The sequence below is a fragment of the Nicotiana sylvestris genome, chromosome 9 (assembly GCF_000393655.2).
Source record: "Nicotiana sylvestris chromosome 9, ASM39365v2, whole genome shotgun sequence".
Classification (NCBI taxonomy): Eukaryota; Viridiplantae; Streptophyta; class Magnoliopsida; order Solanales; family Solanaceae; genus Nicotiana; species Nicotiana sylvestris.
In genome coordinates this window covers 192,213,901-192,233,150 of record NC_091065.1, presented here as the reverse complement: position 1 = coordinate 192,233,150, position 19,250 = coordinate 192,213,901, and the positions used below count along the sequence as shown (strand labels likewise).

The following is a 19,250-nucleotide window of genomic DNA, read 5'->3' as shown; positions in this document are numbered from 1 at the left end:
TAGAACCCAATAGATTAAAAAGATTAGAATTACGAACCCATAAGCTTGAAATACTGGCTCCGCCTATGATAATAGTGGAGATTAATAGTCCAATGTGTTAATCTGAGCTAAATCACCTACTTATTCATTTTGCCAGCTCTATTTCCAGTTGATATAAACGTTGCTGTAGTTCTCACTGCCCAAATAAAGGCCAGAATTTTAAAGTAAGAATCTTCAAATATTGTATTCCTTCATCCTTGAAGGAGTAAGTAATTCATCACCGCTATAAGAAAGGCTCAGATGTACCGCTCGAAGAGACTCGGACACCCGGTGCAAATCAAAAAAAAAAAAAAAAAAGGCTCAGATGTACCAAAACCAGTAGGTCTTCAAGGAAATGCAATATGACAGTATCAAATACATGACATAAAAACTTACATCATGGGCATGGAGTTTGATATTAATCTCGTGAAAACATAAAAAAGACATATTCCTTCGTCTAACGACGTCTAGGTTGGTGATTTACCAGGAACTCGCTGTGCAATCCACCCTAAACCATCGTATAAACCGTCACCAGTCAAGGCACTGCAGGCTTGAATATGCCAATCATGGTTCTTGATGCTATGAAGGGAAAGCGCATCGGTTATCTCTGCAGGGGTCATGGCATCTTTAAGGTCCTGTTTGTTCGCAAAGACTAGTAGAACCGCACTTTGCAGATCCTCGTGTGGGAGCAACCTGAACAACTCGTCCTTCATAATGGAAATCCGGGCTCTGTCAGTACTATCGATAACTACGATAACAGCATGAGTTCCGCGATAGTAAGTTGCCCATGATGTCCTCAGTCTTTCTTGCCCACCTAGATCCCAGACCTGAAAAAATAGCAGAAAATAGAAAGAAAGGAGTAAGATAAACAGTACACCAAAATAAACAGAATTGTTCTCATCCATTTCCCCAGATATAAAAGAAGGCAAAAAACAGCATGGAAATTAACTTGCTGTCTTTCGTCAATACACTCAGCCAATGGAGAAAACACAAGGAAAAAGTAGGAGGATAATAGTAACTTTTATTATGAGTACATATCAGAGCACAAATAAGCAGATAATGCCAACGATGGTTTAAAACATTCTTGTGCTAGTTGAAAGGGAAAAGAAACACGATCAAGGGACGAACTCGGATGGTATCACAAATTTTCTCATTCCACCACCAAGATTCTTGAGGACAAGGTCCTACACCTTTAGACATACCTAACACTTTGCTACTCTTTTAATGCAACCTGACATTTCATTCCATAGGATGTTTCCGTCCCCTTCTATGTCCCACACTCCCTCCTCCCCTAGTTTTTCTTGAAAATTTTTCTCTTCAAATGAGTGTGTTTTCACAACGTCAGCTAGATACTTCAATTTGTTCATAAAAGAATTCCCTGCCTTCAAGAGGATGAAAGTGTTTTTTTTTTTTAAAACTCACCCTCAGAACAATTATTTCTCATCATTGTCCACTGATAGCCAAGATACAATCGATCATAAGAATTCCTAGCCAAGTGCACAACAAAGGAAAATACTCCTTATTGTCTGGTCGGAGTATAGCGCACAATTGGAGCTGACTAGAGCAAGACTTCAAATTACTCAATGCAACAAATTACTCAATGCAACAAACCCATGTGCACTAGATATAAACCTATCTCAAGCGTCAGGTAGAAGCAAAAGCGTGTCATGCATCCTAAAATCAATCAGAGATTTCTCGCTTCAAGCAAACAAATATCCTCTGTTATTCTGGTTATTCAGAGGTTCAACAGAAGTATTTTCTTGGCTCTAGCATTACTAGTTCTGAGCAAAAAAAAACAGTTTTATTCAATGATGGGGCTGCAACACGGTATATCATGTTGAAGTACAATGGTACTGGTCCAATATGATACCTATTTTGTGACCTTCAAAGGTTGCCAGAGATGCTCAAGTTAATAGCTGATAAGGTTGAGAGATACACATGTACCTAGAACATCTTCGCAACTCCTCCTTTGATTATAGTTGTCAAGTCAACATAAGATATTCAATTAGGCAAAAGAAGTAATTTGGTCAGAAAATAAGTTAGTAGGTTTTGGGCTGTTGGGGTTTTATTTTCACAATTATTAAAAGTCAACATAATTATTTCATAGAGAGTTACAAATTCCAGTACTCCATGCCCAAAAGCTACCCTTACCTACTCTTAGAAAGAGAACTTTTTTTTTATTACGTGCCCTTCTTTGACAATAAGTTCCTTTAATTGTTTAAGCAAAAGAGTGATTCCACAATTAGAGGTTATGGATCAACAAATCTAACCCTTTTGACTAAAAGATACAAGAGTGACAACAAGTACGATGGGATGAACTTCCACAAAGAGTTGGGGAAAGGAAATAAAGCACTGTGCACAAAGCTGGAAAAAATGGGAGCTATAATTGGTACCACATTAATAATCCAAACTGCAATTGAGAATCTTATCACGTAAAACCACACTGTCGAGGTGTCAATTGGTTTAAGGAGAACATCATTGTGAGGAAAAAGAATAACTAAGATGATTCCACGCGTTTTCATCATGAATATGAAATTGCACATTAGAAGCCTACTCCATCTGTTTATTTCATATACTGTGTCGGACAGCAAAATGATTACATAGCAAGACAGGGGAGCAGGAGGACCACAAGTCACAGAAGATTGAATTACCCAATCTAAGATTTTTAATACAGACAGTTCCTTAGACTCATCCAATCACCGAAATAACTGATGTCAAAGGATGGTGACAATATTATACTCTATGCAGATTGACGCGGGTCCCTTTTCGATTTTAACTGTTGCTCCATTACACGATTACGTAAAGGTATAATATATAGTGTGGAACATGTTTGGAACTGAATGGGTGATGCCACAAGTCATCACACAGATGGCCGCTAGAATGGAAGTTGAGAAGGAGGAGGTAGAACTTAGAAGGAGAGCATGAGAATTTACGGGATGAAGAGAAATAGAGGAGTATTTATGGTGTGTTTGGTATGACCAAAATCATTTTTTAGAATAATGTTTTCCACATGAGGAAGTCATTTTTGGTATTTGGACCATCACGAGAGGGAAATAACTACCCTCAATTATGCAGAATTTCATTCTGCTTACGAATATCTTAACTTTAAACTACTTATTACTTGCTCCAAGTAGCACGTATCTACCATTATTAATCTTTAATACTCAAAAATTCATCAAAACACTCTCTGATTTACAAATATTTTTTATTTTTATTTTTATTTTCACCGGGTGTCCGAGTCTCTTCGAGCCCCGACTAATCTCGGGGGTGCACAAGCCCTCGGCAAGGAGTTTCCCGCAAGTCTGATGGCCCTCGGAAATTGTTTGCACCCAGTGGGTTTCGAACTTGAGACCTTGAAAGGGAGCCTCTCTGATTTACTAATATTATTATTAACGTGCCTTGGTGCTGATGATATATGTACCAATTATATACATATATTTGCCAAAAAAATATTTCCTACTCACCATCCAAGACTAGAAAAAACATTTTTCTACGGACAACATTTTCCATGGAAAGCTACTTCCGGCATATCAAACACTTTAAAGGAATTGAAAACACTCATGTACATAAAGATGGAACTTTTCAATTTTTTGGAGCACTCACAATTTTCCAGTCAGCATAGATTATCAGACTCTTCGTAATCATGTATTTCTTGTGGTGTTCCCTATTTTCTTATACATATCATATGTGGCTTTATCCCCCATCGCATCAATGAATCCTCTTCAGTTAAGATTAACCCTTTTGAGTTTGACCATATAATCTACTTCCGTCCTCACCCTTCTTCTATTCCTGCTTCTTCTCCCTCCTCCACCTAGATTCTACTAAATTTTAACCCACAACTTTCTCCATCATTTCATCAATCAGTTAGACTTTGACATGTAATACTTTTCCTCACGATTTCAGCCGGAACCTGCCTCAAATTTCTAATCTACACGTACTAAATTTTGAGTTGGTTAACCTCTATATTACCTACATCTTTCCTCTCCTCCACCATTTAATGAGGTTAAGTAATATCTCAATTTATAGGGGGGATAAAAGGAAGAATAGGTGCCTCTTGACTTCCATTTTCTCATAACCCCCCCCCCCCAAACCCAAAAAAAATGCACAAGGCCACATAAAACCAATGTGTACCAAAACCACTTGTTCATTTAAACAATCAACAATAAAGGATAGCCTCCTCAAAAATACAAACTTCAATTGTTATTCTCTGTATACCGACTTGTACAGAATCATATCCTCACTCAAAGTATAATTTCAAATATAAGAACAACATCAACCAATGTTAGACAGATGGAAAACATCAAACCAATCATTAGGTACCAGATCAAATTGCGCCCAGGCTGGACACCACTGTCATAAAAATGATTCCTTATCTTTTTAACATATGTTAGGATTAGAACCCTAGTTTTCCATGGGCTTCAATCCAACTATATTGAACCACGAGATCACACCAGCACATCAAAACAATTATCCAATGAAATAATCAAGGCTCGTGCAAGCTAACCGGGACACCACCCTTAAACAAAAATAATGATTCTCCACAAATACTCTCCCTTCCCATTTTATGTGATAGTTTTGATTGCGCACGTTGTTTAAGAAAAAAGATAGAATTTTGAAACTTTCCATCTAAAACACGTCATAAACATTAGTATGGCCATAAATTATCTAGACTAAAATGAGAAGTTTAAAGTAAATTATTTCAAATTTTTTAAGACATACACACACAGAGAGAGATTAGAACAATTTCAAACTATAACTTCACGCCTAATCTTAATTCAAAAATATTAAATAATCCAATTCACGGTATAAATCTATCTCAGTTAAGGGTGAAATAAGAAGAACATATAGAAAGGTATCTCTTTTATGGACAGACTAAAGGGCAGCCTGGTGCACTAAGCTCCGGCAGTCGGGGAAGGCCCGGACCACAAGGGTCTATTCTGGACAGACTAAAAAGGAAAATATGTCATATAAATTAGGATAGAGGGATTAGAACAATTTCATACTAAACTTTCACGCCTAAGCTTGATACAAAATGGTTCAAACAATCCAACTACAACCAAGAAAAAATCAAGTAAATTAAGTGTTTCAGATGTAGAATTTGTACCTCAAATCGTATGTTCTTATAAACAAGCTCCTCAACATTACTACCAACAGTAGGATTTGTAGTAACCACCTCTCCTAAATGCAACTTGTAAAGCGTCGTCGTTTTACCAGCGTTATCCAATCCAACTACAACGATCTTATACTCTTTTGCTGGAAACATCATGAACCAGAATCTCGATATGAAACCTCCCATAATTTATAGATCTGATCCAAAAAATGGATTAAAAATCCAGATCCTGATTATCAGAATTAGAGTCGAAGATCAGTAATTTGATCGGTGAGGAAATAAAGTTGAATAATTGATTTTTGATCCGAGAACTGCCTTTTTGACGAAGGAATGGGAATTTTAGAGATAAAAATATATTCAAAGGAAAGAAAGGAGAAGGAGATGAGACTGGACGATTATTTTATATCTAAATATATTTCTTTTAAATATATTTAACTAGCCAATATAATAATTATTGGTAAATAATGAAGCTCTATCAATGTATTAGATCTAATCTTTAAGGGGTTGTTTGGCATGGTGTATAAAAATAGTACCGAATAAAGTATATTAATAATGATGAAATTAGTTACGGTGAGATTATTTCTTGTCGGCTTAGTTTGATATATAAAGGTGTATTAATTAATACATATATTGGTTATACATATGTTAAAAAATATTACCAAATAATAAATTAATAATAATACCAAAACTAAGTAATACATATCTTATTATTCCTAATTACATCCTACAAACGACCCCTAAGTGTTCTGATTGGTGCCGTAGTAAATGGACCAAAAGTGCTTGATTTTAGTAAACTTAATGACAGTTTTTGTCCAGTGTGATAGAAAAAGGACAAAGATAGAGTAACCCTCAAACTTAAGGGACTATTCAAGTTTCATTTCTTAGCAGCTGCATCGCTATCTCCGCCATCGTCCTCTTCAAATTATTCGTACACTCTGTTTCTCTCATTTTCGCTCTTTCCCTTTGGCACGAATTCTATCAAATACACCGCCGTTAATAACCGCCGGCCGCCGGCGAATCAAAGCTATTCCTACTCGCTATAATTTTCTGAAAATTTTCCGGTAGAAAAATGTCGCACGTTTTGAACTTTTTGGTTTCTTCCTCGTCCTGCTCGCCTACGACCTTCGCAACCTCAAAACGACCTGCATTTCCTCTCTCCACCGTCCGTTCACGGTTACCGGTTAAAACATTTCTACGTACAAAAATCATAGCAGCTTCAGCTTCAGAGAACGCTTCGGGAGTGGTACGATCAAGTGCGACGCAGGTGCATGATACTTACAATGCGGTCGCGGATTTTGAGGTGGATGCGGTGACTGAGGCTGAGTTGAAGCAGAACGGTTTCAGGAGTACGCGAAGGACGAAGCTGATATGTACGATCGGTCCAGCGACGTGCGCGATTGAGCAGTTGGAGGCGTTGGCTGTGGGAGGAATGAACGTTGCGCGGATCAATATGTGTCATGGAACTCGGGAGTGGCATCGTATGGTGATCGAGAGAGTTAGGAGGTTGAATGAAGAGAAAGGCTTCGCGGTCGCCATCATGATGGATACTGAAGGCAGTGAGATTCATATGGGAGATCTCGGTGGCGCTTCATCGGCTAAAGCTGAGGTAATGTTCACTTTGAATTAACACTGTTAGATGTATTCATCTGCTGCTGCTTCATCAATAGCGTTAAGTGTTTATGGGTTAAATGTTTAAATACTTTTACCTCTTTCATTAAGGTGCCTGAATGTAAAACTAATAGTATAATTATTTTCTTAGAGCCCATTTGGCTTAGCTAAGTAAAAATAACTGAAGAACCATGCTCCGCATTTCTCTTTGTCGCGCTACTTTTGCTAGCAACCAGCTTCGGATTCTCCTTAAGGCACCGTGTTGAGTAGGATTTGAATAGTAACTCTATTTTGGGGCTCAATGTTGCTGGATTTACTCCTCTCCTCGGGCTCGCCCGCTCTATGCCCAATGCTTTAACTCAATCACATGAGGTCTTTCGTCAAATCACAGCGGAGACAAAAAATGGTGATTTCATTCCATCGGCCTAAGCCTTGGTGATTATAGGTACTCGATAGCACCTCTCGATACCTGTGCTGGTGGGAGGTAGCATACTTGGTAGAATAGTCAACGTGTTCGCAAGCTGGCCTGCCATCATAAAAAATAGTTATTAAAATAACTAATGCCCTAAAATGGTCAAGTTTCTTATTAGAGAAAACTACTGATATTTTCTCTCTCTATTTTCTTGAGCTCTCAGGCACACTCCCCGAGGAGTCTGAGAACAAGGAATCTTGAGGATCCATAAACACCATGAGCATGCTTATTCAATTCCGACCAACCCTCTGAAAACAGTTCCGACAAACAGTCTCTCACGCGCCGCCACGCGCGGCACTTTCCGGCGAGCCAAACACCACGCGCCGGCGCGTGAGCTCAATCCCGGCCACTTTTCAAAATTTTTGTTTTGGACAGCTTGCTCGCTGGGAAATTCCGAGCACATCCATACAACTTTTTCTGAATTCCGACAACTTTTATTTTTTCCGGTGGCGGGGAATCTCTCTCTGTCCAGAATTCTGGTTTTTCTGTTCTTTTTTTCAAGCTTTATAGCTCACGGTGATAACTTCCAAACAACCCCTAAAATTCCATAACCTGAGCAGCTGATTAGTACAATATGGGAGACAACAGGATATACTTCAACACAGGATTCAAATCTTTTGACATCACCAGATGGAACTCCAACAAAGATACTTGGTTTGAATGGGTGGAGAGAAGCCGCAACATGATGAGAAGATCATCCATGGGTAGAAAGGCAATGGAATGGATATGCTTTGCACTTAAAGAAGCGTCGACAGATCAAAACAATCGAGTGAAGAGATGGAAGTACAAGGAGCAAATGACAGAACATTTCTGTACTAGGAAATTTAACGCCCATGGAAGATATATGAGTATTCTGTCACTGAAGAGAGAAGGGAGGTCAGTGATTATAATCCCAGAGTTAACTTTGAATTCTGGCTGGAAAGACATAGCAGCTAAGATAGAGAGATTTATATCCACCAAGTTGAATCCCATAGTACCACCCAGAAATACTGTGGAAAATTTCCCTTATGCCCAAGCAGTTAAGGAGAGTAAATGGCAATCCAATACTCTTCGAGAGGCAAGGGTCAGCACGAACAATGGCGATATCACTATTTTGGAACCTACTGGAGGAGAGGACACAGGCCTACTAAAAAAATGCATTATCGGGTCTTTAGGGAAAGAAATCAATGAGAGACCCACTTTAGCATATATAAGGCGATGGGCTAGTGCTTCATGGAACAAAGCATACGGAGTAAACATATATGAAATGACAGGAAACATGTTTCTTTTTGAATTTCCAAACAGATTCATGGCAGAGCAGATTGTGCAAGGAGAATGGAGATGGAAAAAATTCAAGCTTCATCTGGATTGGTGAAATCATACAGCCGGTTGCATTCCAAACTCACAAATTGAGGAAACATACTGGATTAGAGCCATGGGGATTCCTTTACATCTATGGTCACAAAAGATCTTCAAAGAAATAGGAGATCTCTGTGGGGGTTGAGCTACAGAAGAAGAAACTGATCTCAAAAACCATCTTAAGTGGGCGATAATCAAAATTGTTGGTGATGGCAGAAAGACTCCCAATGAGGTGGGGATTGAAAAAAACGGTACCAAATTCTTCATCCCAATCTGGGCTGAAAGAAAGACACGGTATGAGCTAAACACTGGTAAAGGAAAAGCAAGTGGACAATTTACACAAGGTTCAACTTCGATGAATCAAAGCAGTAAAGTGTCAAAAGTCAAGCTGAAATCCTATGGCCCCGATATGGCTGCACAAGTCATTTTTAATGACCTCTCGTGTGAGATCTCTGATGATACTGGGCTGAAGCCTTATATCGAGGAAATGGGAGGACCTTCTCAATCGGGGGCAAAAGAGTCACCTCCAGGGATCAAACCCTTAATGTGAATCGTGAAAGTATGCAAAAGGAAACAATTACCAGTTGCAGTCAGCCAGAAGGTGGAGTAGATTTAGCAAGATTGGAACAGAAGGAAGGGGAGCAAAGCATAAACTCAAAGATGGGGAATGATCACGTGGGAAGTACTTTGGAACATCTAAAGCAATTTAGCCCTATTCAAGAGTGGGAAATTGAGGAGGTGAATCCTTTAGCAGTTCAGCAACACAATCCATTATTGGATAAAGACATGGATGCAACAATATGGGTCCATCAAAATATGATCAAATTGGGGAAAATGTTTGGAGTAGATTTCCAAGGACATGAAGAAGAAGCACTGGAATTGTTAATGCAAATTGACAGCTGCAGACAGGTTAGAAGGGTGGAGACAGAGTTGGAGGTGAAGAAACAAAGATTCAAAGGATCACTGGAATTAAAAGGTTTGACTTCTTTCGATGTCAAATTCAAGAGTGACGGGAAAAGGAGTAGGGGAAGAGATCTATCAATTATTTCTATATGAGGATCAAAGTAATTTCCTGGAATGTAAGGGGTCTAAATGATAAGAAGAAAAGGGAGATAATAAAAAGTCAAGTGCAGAATTGGAGGGCAGACATTATTTGCATGCAAGAAACAAAAGTCGAGGGGGATATCGAGGAAATAGTCAGGCAAATATGGGGTGGTAGATGGGTTAGGTATGCAAGTTTAGAAGCTAGCGGCACGAGAGGGGGGATTTTGTTGTTATGGGATTGCAGAGTATGGAAAGGGGAGGTGTTACAGACTGGTGCATACACTTTGACGTGCAAGTTTGACGCTCTTCTACAGAATTTTCAATGTCACATAACATGAGTGTATGCTCCAAATTGTAGAATAGAAAGGAAAAAAGTATGGAGTGAAATTGGTGCAGTGAGGGGATTGATGGAAGGTCCTTGGGCGGTTTGTGGCGATTTTAACGTTACAAGGTACCCTTCTGAAAAACGGGAATGCTCAAGGAGGTCCAGAGCGATGGTGGAGTTTTCGGATTTTATAGAAGATATGGAGCTGATAGATCTTCGACTTGAAGGAGGAAACTATACTTGGTTCAAAGGGGACAATCATACGGCGGCTTCAAGAATTGATAGATTTCTCATTTCAGAAGAATGGGATGTAAGGCTCAGAAACATCAAGCAAACTATCCAACAAAGGCTGATTTCGGACCATTCACCTGTGGCTCTAGACTGTGGTGCGTGGGAACAAGCTAAATCATACTTTAAGTTTGAAAATTGGTGGCTGAATGTGGAAGGTTTTGAGGACAGAATTAGAGAGTGGTGGGGATCTTTTGAATTCTCAGGAAGACCTGATTACATTTTAGCTTGCAAGTTAAAAGCTCTCAAGGGCAAGCTAAAAGGATGGAGCAGAAGTTACGAAGGCAATTTGGGACTGCAGAAATCAAAATTGCTAAGTCAACTAGCAGATTTTGAGACAATGCAACAACTAAGAGCGTTGACAGAGGAGGAATCAGTCAGGAAAGCAACCACTCTAATGGAGATTGAGGTGCAACTCAAGAATGAAGAATTTGCATGGAGACAAAAATCAAGAGCTTTGTGGCTCAAAGAAGGGGATAGGAATACAAAATTTTTCCATCGGACTGCAAATGCACGCAAGAGAAACAACAACATTGACCAAATAATGATTCGACATGAAGTAATCGAGGATCCAGAAAGAATAAAGAACGAGATTATTGAATTCTACAAGGAGCTATACACAGAACCTGAACAGTGGAGACCAACAGTCAATTTCGAAAATAGTCCAAGCATTTCTGAATCGGAAAGGGAGTCTTTACAGCGTAACTTTGAGGAACAAGAAGTGCTGAGCAGTCTGAAGATGTGTGCAAGTGACAAGGCTCCAGGTCCAGATGGATACACAATGGGTTTTTTCAGAAAATGTTGGGACATTTTGAAGGAAGATATCATGGCGGCTTTTAACAACTTCCATTCACAGGAGATGTTTGAGAAAAGCTTCAATGCAACATATATAGCATTGATTCCAAAGAAGACAGGTGCGAAAGAATTGAGAGATTTCAGACCGATCAGTCTGATAGGGAGCTTCTACAAACTGCTCTCAAAAGTCTTAACTGAAAGACTTAAGAGGGTGGTTGGGAAACTTGTTGATGCTCAACAAATGACGTTCATCAAAGGAAGACAAATAATTGATGCAGTGATGATTGCCAATGAAGCTGTGGATTCAAGAATAAAAAAGAAAGAACCTGGAATCTTATGCAAATTGGATATCGAAAAGGCCTATGATCATGTGAACTCAAGCTTCCTACTAAGAATGTTAGAACAAATGGGTTTTGGGCAAAAATGGATTAGATGGATGAAATTTTGCATATCTACTGTGAAATTCTCCATTCTTATAAATGGAAGTCCTAAAGGTTATTTTCACTCACACAGAGGTCTCAGACAAGGTGATCCTTTATCTCCCTTTCTATTCATCATAGCCATGGAAGGATTGAACAACATGATCAAAACGGCTAAAGTCAGTGGATGGGTTAAAGGCTTTGAGGTAAACAGGAGTGGGGCTAACAATCTAGAGATCACACATCTCCAATATGTTGATGATACTCTAGTCTTCTGTGATGCTGAAAAAGACCAACTTAGATTCTTAAGGATCATTTTGGTTTTATTTGAAGGAGTATCAGGATTACACATTAACTGGAGAAAGAGCAATATTTTTCCCATTAATGAAGTTAACAACATGGGGCAACTGACTCAGATATTGGGAGGAGAAGTTAGGTCCCTACCAACTGTTTACCTTGGGATGCCTCTTGGTGCAAGATCCAAATCAAAAGAAATATGGAATTCAGTCATAGAAAAGTGTGAGAAGAAGTTGTCAAGATGGAAATCGCAGTACCTATCATTGGGGGTAGGCTAGTTCTAATCAACTCAGTATTAGACTCTCTACCTACTTACATGATGTCTTTGTTCCCAATTCCAGCAGGCATTTTACAGAGATTGGACAAACTCCGAAGAACATTCCTCTGGCAAGGCAATAAGGAGAAAAAGGTCTTCCATTTAGTCAATTGGAAGACACTAACAATGGATAAAAAACAAGGTGGATTAGGGATAAGGAATTTGAAGAACCAAAGCAAGGCTCTTAGAATTAAATGGTTATGGAAGTACTCTAAAGAACCCCAATCTTTATGGGCCAAAGTGATCAAAGCAAAGTATGGTGAAGAAAACAACTGGGTGTCAAAAAAAGTCAGTACATCATATGGAGTAAGTGTGTGGAAATCCATCAGAGAACTTTGGCCAATAATAAAGAATCGCTCCTCCATAAGAGTGAACAACGGAAGGAACACATCATTTTGGAATGATAACTGGCTAGGAATGGGAAGCTTAAAGGAAAGATACCCAGATATGTTCGGTTTAGCACAAAACCAGCATAAGACAGTCGCTGATATGAGGAGTTGTCAAGGATGGGAAATAGCTCTAAGAAGACAGCTGAATGACTGGGAGATAACAAGATTAACTGACCTCTACAAAGAGCTGGAAGCATTTACAGGACTACAGGAAGGTTTGGATTCAATATGGTGGAAGAGGCACAACAAAGGGATTTACCGAGTGAAGGATGCATATAAGATTTTGAATCATGATAATCAACAGGTATATATGGAAAACAAAGATTCCATACAAGGTAGCTTGCTTCACTTGGCTACTAGCAAAGGAGGCGGTTTTAACCCAGGATAATCTCATAAAAAGGGGAATTTCTCTGTGTTCAAGATGTTTTCTGTGTGGGGAAAATGCAGAAACTGTCAACCATTTGTTTCTACACTGCAAGATTACAGACCAACTATGGAAAATCTTTATTAGTCTTAGGGGTATTTCATGGTCAATGCCATACAGGATTAAAGATGTCATTTATAGCTGGGAAGAAGCTGGAGCTGAAGCAACTAGCAGAGATAGATGGAGGACTGTTCCGGCATGTATTTGGTGGACAGTCTGGAGGGAAAGGAATACTAGATGTTTTGAAGACAGAAGCAATTCACTGCAGAAGATCAAACTCAATTGTATTCTTCTATTTTGTTTTTGGTGCAAACAGATGTACACAGAAGATACATTGACAATCATAGACATACTAGGATCCTGCTAGGTCTCAAATTAGAATATCTATAAATTCTCTCTATGTAAATTTGGTTTTCAGTGCAACCTATGTACTGATTTTTATAATATATACAATAGTTACCAATTCAAAAAAAAATAACTAATGCCCTTAAACAAATTTACAAAAAATACAAATTGAAAATTATATTTACAAGGAGAAGGAAGAACAACTGAAATAGAAAGGAGAGAAAGTTCAGAATTTTGTTTTGGGAAGGGTATTTCATTTGTTTTGGGAAGGATATTTCAAAAATTACAAAAGTTATTAAGAATAAAATAGTAAACACTTTGGCTTATAAGACTTGGTTACAAGCACTTTTAGTGTTTACCAAATGTTTAGATAAGTCAAAAACTGCTTACCCAAACTCACTCTTAGTCAGTAAAGTTAGAGCTAGATTCTGGTTTATCACATTATATTCAGGTACATCATAAGAGGTGTTGGTTCTATTATGGTATAGTGGGATTTCGAGATCTTTTCTTTGATTTCTTTTTTTCTCCCAAATTGTAGCACAAGAATGACTGGAATTGTTCTCGGGAAGTGCAAGCTTTCCAATTGTATTAGTAGCTCAATTAGGCGTTCCTCTTTTTGTAGTATCAGCAAAAATGAGTTGAGATTTGCTCTTATTGTTACGGCGTGGACAAAATTCCGGTGGATTAGGAAGCAAGAATTAGGGGGATGAACAAATGTCAGAAGTGGGTGGCATAGCCTGTTGGTTCCTTGCTGCAGTTTTGGACAAACCAAACCCTTTAGTATGTTGTTTTCCCATGTTGGGGGGTAGAATCTCAGAGTCTTCTGATTGCAGTTCTTTTTAGTTTTATTGTTTCAGTGGTAATGGCAGTCATATTTTCATGAACTTTTCATCTTAGGAAAAAAAAAGAAAAGAAACTATGTTGATACCAAGTATAATTTGTGAAAACTGTTGAAGCTATTGAGAACAATGGATTACTTATCTTTATGCTTTTGAGCCGTCTTCATGTGCAACAGGCAGTAGATAATGACTCTACCTGTGCAGGATGGGGAAATTTGGACTTTCACTGTTCGAGCATTCGATTCACCAATCCCGGGACACACCATTAATGTTAACTATGATGGATTTGCTGAAGGTTTGCTGTATAAACTGAAAGAGATAGTAAAACTATTTTTTCCCGAAGAACTGTAGTCTGTTTGGTATAATATAATATGTCCAATTTTCCATAAGGGAAACTACTTTTCAAATTATCTTTTGGTGTTTGGTTTAGACGCAAAGGTCGGTGGCATGTGATAATAGTAGAAAGTGGTAGGTTGGAACATGAGGGTGATGCTTTAATTGCTGCGATTAGTATACTTAATAAGAAATATATACATGATGTTAAGCACAAGTGGTATGAAGTAAGTATTGACATAATTATTACTCAAACTGTTATATATGTGGTATGACACAAAATGTTTTCACAAAAAATATTTTGCTTCATAAAATCATTTTCTGGAGGTTTCTTGTCTCCAATTGCTAAAGTTTTTTACACAAGAAACTTTTTTTACACCAAATGGGGGAAAAAATTTACATAAGGCAGAACTTATGTTTTCATTTCCAGTGCTTATTGGTAGATCAATCTTTTGAAGTTTCACTTTTTTGTTTTTGGCTTAATTGCATTGCTACAGATGTGAAAGTGGGTGATGAGCTACTAATAGATGGTGGAATGGTGAGGTTTGAAGTGATTCAGAAAATTGGTCCAGATGTCAAGTGTCTATGTACAGATCCTGGACTTTTATTGCCTCGGGCCAATTTGACATTTTGGCGGGATGGTAAATTAGTAAGCGAACGGAATGCAATGCTTCCAACTATTTCTTCAAAGGTTTGCATCTATGTTCCTTGTGCAGATCCTTTTTTATATGCTCAGCTTACTTAACTGCAATTGAGACATACATCTTTGGCTTAAGTATGAATTCTTGTAGTATGTATGTTTTCCTATAATTGCAATCTGCAGCTTTCTATCTCCACAAATTTTGTTGGCCTATGATAAATATAATCTAGGAAGTTAAGCTCTCATTAACAGATAAAGTTTATGAAATCTAATTCCTTCATGTCTCATAGTTAATGCTTCAGATTTCTGATATTGACTTGTAATACTCTCTACTCTCTTAAAACAACAACAACAAACCCAGTAGTTTCCCACAAGTGGGGCTGAGGAGGGTAAAATGTACGCAGCCTTATCCCTACCCCTGGAAGAGCAGAGAGGCTGTTTCCGATAGACCCTTGGCTCTCTACTCTCTTAAAAGCTGGTATTTTCCTTTTTGGGTATTCGAAAAATGTAAAAAGAAATCCCAATGGAGAAACCCTTTTCTATATTACAGTTTAATACTATTTCTGTCTCCTTTGTGTACTTCACTATCATTATTTTGGGACTCAAACATTCTTTAACTACGATTTTAAACATTTGGTAAAATATTTAGAGTTTGGAATTCTACCACAACTCATTTGATATACTGGGTTCGAAATCAATTATTTGTATTTATTTAGTGAATTTTTAACACACATACTGAGTGATATCTACCCCTGTCTCTCACCCCTCGCAATCCTATTATAGATATACAGTCATATTTTTGATGATTTCTTATCTTAGTGATTATTGAATGAAATGTCTAATCAAATAGCTGCTAAACCTAAGTTACACTATTTTACATTGGTCTTTCACTAACTAAGCAGTTGCACTTTCAAATCTTATCATACGGATTTCATTTTCCAATTATATACATATGAACTTCCTTTTACACTAAAAGATGTGTTAGTATTCCAACAATTAACGGCTCATTTATGCACTCATTTGTATTCTGTTGCATAAAGAGTAAAATGAGTTTTTGATTTTGCTTGAAGTAGAACGACCTTGAACTCTTACCTGGTGGTTAATATGATGTTGATGTACTTCTTAGCTCATCTTCATTCACTTTATTTGGTACTTTCTCCTCTACTCAAATTTATGCAGGTCCTGTGCATAAAGGATCTCTCGCATTTCTCTTTATGCTTGACTTTAAAAAATTGGAATTTTAGTCTATCTCAATTATTTTGTTGCTACAGGATTGGTTAGACATCGACTTTGGGATTGCTGAGGGCGTTGATTTCATTGCTGTATCATTTGTCAAATCTGCTGAAGTCATTAAGCATCTTAAGAGTTACATTAAAGCCCACTCTCCTAATTCGTAAGAATACAGTCGCTTCTAAGCACCAAAAGCTGCTTCTGCCATGATGCCTCTTTCCTTCCAAATGAAGCATCTTTGTAGGGGTGGGATGATTCATTAATATGATCTAATGTACTGTGCAGTGATATTGCCGTAATTGCAAAGATAGAGAGCATTGACTCATTGAAGAACTTGGAAGAGATAATTCAGGCATCAGATGGAGCTATGGTGGCAAGAGGAGATCTTGGTGCTCAAATTCCGCTTGAACAGGTCCCATCAGAACAGCAAAGGATTGTTCAGCTATGCAGGCAGCTTAATAAGCCTGTTATAGTAGCCTCCCAGCTGCTTGAATCTATGATTGAATACCCTATTCCAACTAGAGCCGAAGTGGCTGATATTTCCGAAGCAGTTAGGCAAAGGGGGGATGCTTTGATGCTCTCTGGTGAGTCAGCCATGGGCCAGTATCCTGAGAAGGCATTGAGTGTTCTAAAAAGTGCTAGTTTAAGAATTGAAAGAAGCTGGAGAGAACAAAAACACCATGAAGTTATTGAACTACCATCCATAGCGTCTTCTTTTACTGGCAGTATCTCAGAGGAGATTTGCAACTCTGCTGCCCAGATGGGTAAGATTCTTTTCTATTGGATAAATTTATTTTTGAATAGATTTTTCTTTACAAAAATTGATTCTGACTTTGTATTGCAATATTGAAAAAAATGACAAAAATAAATAAATAATGAGCAGACCAGCCCACTTTGAAAGGGCTCTTTTCTATAGAGAGAGAGTAAGGGGGGTTTTCTGGGGCTTTGAAGTAGGGCCACTTTATATAGAATTTTATTTCCTCATTATTTTTCTAGCTTGAAGAAGCAACGGTGGTTTGTTGCTAATGTTGACGTAAAGACTATATTTGATTCATGAAATTTGAAATAATTACTCTAGAGGGAACGGGCTTAAACCCAATTAGCATTTTTGCAGTGTCTGTTAAATTTTGCAAAGACCAAAAGTTTGCCTTCAATGGATGGATATGTTTATTGGATGGGCACTTTGGTTTTATAACGCCCTCAGGGCAGAAAGAAGCAGTTGTCATTTTAGAATGTAGGTTCTTCTCTGAGACTGGGAGCTAAAATAGTTTCAGCCGGAATTATTCAAGTACTACTGTGCAAAGGCAGTAACAATTTGTTACACTGTAAATCCAAGTATTGGTTCAACGAGCCATTCCTTGAAGAAAGCATATCCTAATGTTACCTGTTAATACATTTTCTAATCTTTTTTCTGTATGGTTGAGTACTAATATCTGTTTGTGATTCTGCAGCTAACAATTTGGAAGTTGATGCTCTTTTTGTTTACACCAAGAACGGACACATGGCTTCTCTCTTGTCACGATGTCGTCCTGACTGCCCAATTTTTGCATTTACAACCACAACATCTGTACGTAGACGCCTGAACCTGCAATGGGGTCTGACACCTTTCCGCTTGAGTTTCTCCAATGATATGGAAAACAACCTCAACAAAACATTCTCCTTGTTAAAAGCTCGGGGCATGGTTAGATCAGGTGACCTTATCATTGCTGTCTCTGATATACTGCAGTCCATTCAAGTTATGAATGTTCCATGACCACATGATTAAGTTTTTTCACAAGTTCTGATCTGGGAAACCTTGATAATCTATTCCCCAATCATATTAATATACATTTATCAGGGTTTTTCTTTGCTAGAGAGTTAAATATCACATCTTTATTGAATATATCCAATTCTTGGGAGCTGGATTACTGAGATATGATGGAACTCAACTGTGTTAGTAAAGATATATATGTTGCAAAACCTGGTTCCCATTATTTGGAAAATGTAGCCTCTTCTTGATTTATTAATTGGTACATTGGGAAAATGTTCAAAGTTGTCCCTTCTCCCTAAACTTTGCCTTCCATTAGAAGTTGGCGACAAAAATGTTATTACTCTTTTGTCTCATATTTGCCTTTTTACTTACGGCCCTTTATCTGGACTATTTACTACATGTTGGTGTCATTCTTACATCTTTTAGAATTTTGATATTACTATAAAAATATTGAAACAAACATGAGAATATGGTTGACATAAGTGGAATATAGTCCTAGGATAACTTATTGACACTTGACAAGACATGACCAACGAGTTAAGAAGGCAAAAAGAAGCACAAAAAAGAAGAGAATATTGACAGTTTTTAGAAGACATTCATGAGATTAAGATATATTTATGCGGTGACCAAGATTAACATCCAATGTGATATGCGCACGTCTGAGTATCTTTGATCCATTGAACGGGAGCTCTTGCACACCGGACTCCCGGATCTTGACCGACTTTTGTCTCTGTTGGATCAGTTGATCTTACACTCAGGCAAGCTTATATAGTTATGCTCAGGAGCAGAATCTTAACTTAGACTGCCACTCTTTTTGTCAGGAGGTGTTATGTCGAGGAAGAGGCAACAAGAAAATAAAGAAAATAAAGAACACCAAATTTTAACGTGGAAAACCCTTCAAATCGAAGGTAAAAACCACGGGATCACAAAGATCCAAAAAGCTCCACTATAACAATAAGAGGGTTACAAAAGTTCTCCAAATTGACTACACAACAAGTGCCAAACACGGAGCAACAATAGTAACAAGAGCAACAACTAATCAATTGAAGAAAGAGGGGAATCCACAAAAACGAAGCTGTTGTTCGAGGCTCGAAATCAGATGCTACGAGCCGCCAAATTCGATCTACACCGTTCAAATCAAAGACCAAGATGTTACGAATACTCAGTCAACATTTCAGCTTGATCCAACAGTTAACGAATCGGAAAACGCGATTTGAAATTGGCTGGTCGAAATAAAAATCTGTAGCAAAAATATATTTTTCTTCTCTCT

At 38.0% G+C, this 19,250-nt stretch overlaps 2 protein-coding genes across 2 annotated transcripts; one reads left to right on the top strand and one right to left on the bottom strand.

Moving 5' to 3' along the window:
- Window positions 1–346: 346 nt before the first annotated feature.
- LOC104213826 (uncharacterized) lies at window positions 347–5,556 on the bottom strand. The gene is made up of 2 exons (XM_009763376.2): window positions 5,123–5,556; window positions 347–845 (listed from the first exon to the last, which is right to left on the bottom strand). Exons 1-2 carry the CDS (start codon window positions 5,312–5,314, stop codon window positions 486–488), a joined length of 552 nt encoding a protein of 183 aa, XP_009761678.1. The 5' UTR covers window positions 5,315–5,556; the 3' UTR covers window positions 347–485.
- A 479-nt stretch (window positions 5,557–6,035) lies between these two features.
- LOC104218836 (pyruvate kinase isozyme A, chloroplastic-like) lies at window positions 6,036–18,333 on the top strand. Its single transcript, XM_070155820.1, has 6 exons — window positions 6,036–6,734; window positions 14,232–14,322; window positions 14,858–15,051; window positions 16,272–16,393; window positions 16,516–16,994; window positions 17,682–18,333. The coding sequence occupies exons 1-6, from the start codon at window positions 6,198–6,200 to the stop codon at window positions 17,981–17,983; spliced, it is 1,725 nt and encodes a 574-aa protein (XP_070011921.1). The 5' UTR covers window positions 6,036–6,197; the 3' UTR covers window positions 17,984–18,333.
- Window positions 18,334–19,250: the final 917 nt, after the last annotated feature.

What these genes read in the sequence shown, in the direction of transcription:
- LOC104213826 (XM_009763376.2), bottom strand. Translation starts at nt 5,314, where the DNA reads ATGGGAGGTTTCATATCGAGATTCTGGTTCATGATGTTTCCAGCAAAA. An exon ending in ATAAGAACATACGATTTGAG is followed by an intron (nt 846 to 5,122) that starts GTACAAATTCTA and finishes CTATTTTTTCAG; the next exon opens with GTCTGGGATCTAGGTGGGCA.
- LOC104218836 (XM_070155820.1), top strand. Translation starts at nt 6,198, where the DNA reads ATGTCGCACGTTTTGAACTTTTTGGTTTCTTCCTCGTCCTGCTCGCCT. An exon ending in AAAGCCCACTCTCCTAATTC is followed by an intron (nt 16,394 to 16,515) that starts GTAAGAATACAG and finishes TGTACTGTGCAG; the next exon opens with TGATATTGCCGTAATTGCAA. An exon ending in CAACTCTGCTGCCCAGATGG is followed by an intron (nt 16,995 to 17,681) that starts GTAAGATTCTTT and finishes GTGATTCTGCAG; the next exon opens with CTAACAATTTGGAAGTTGAT.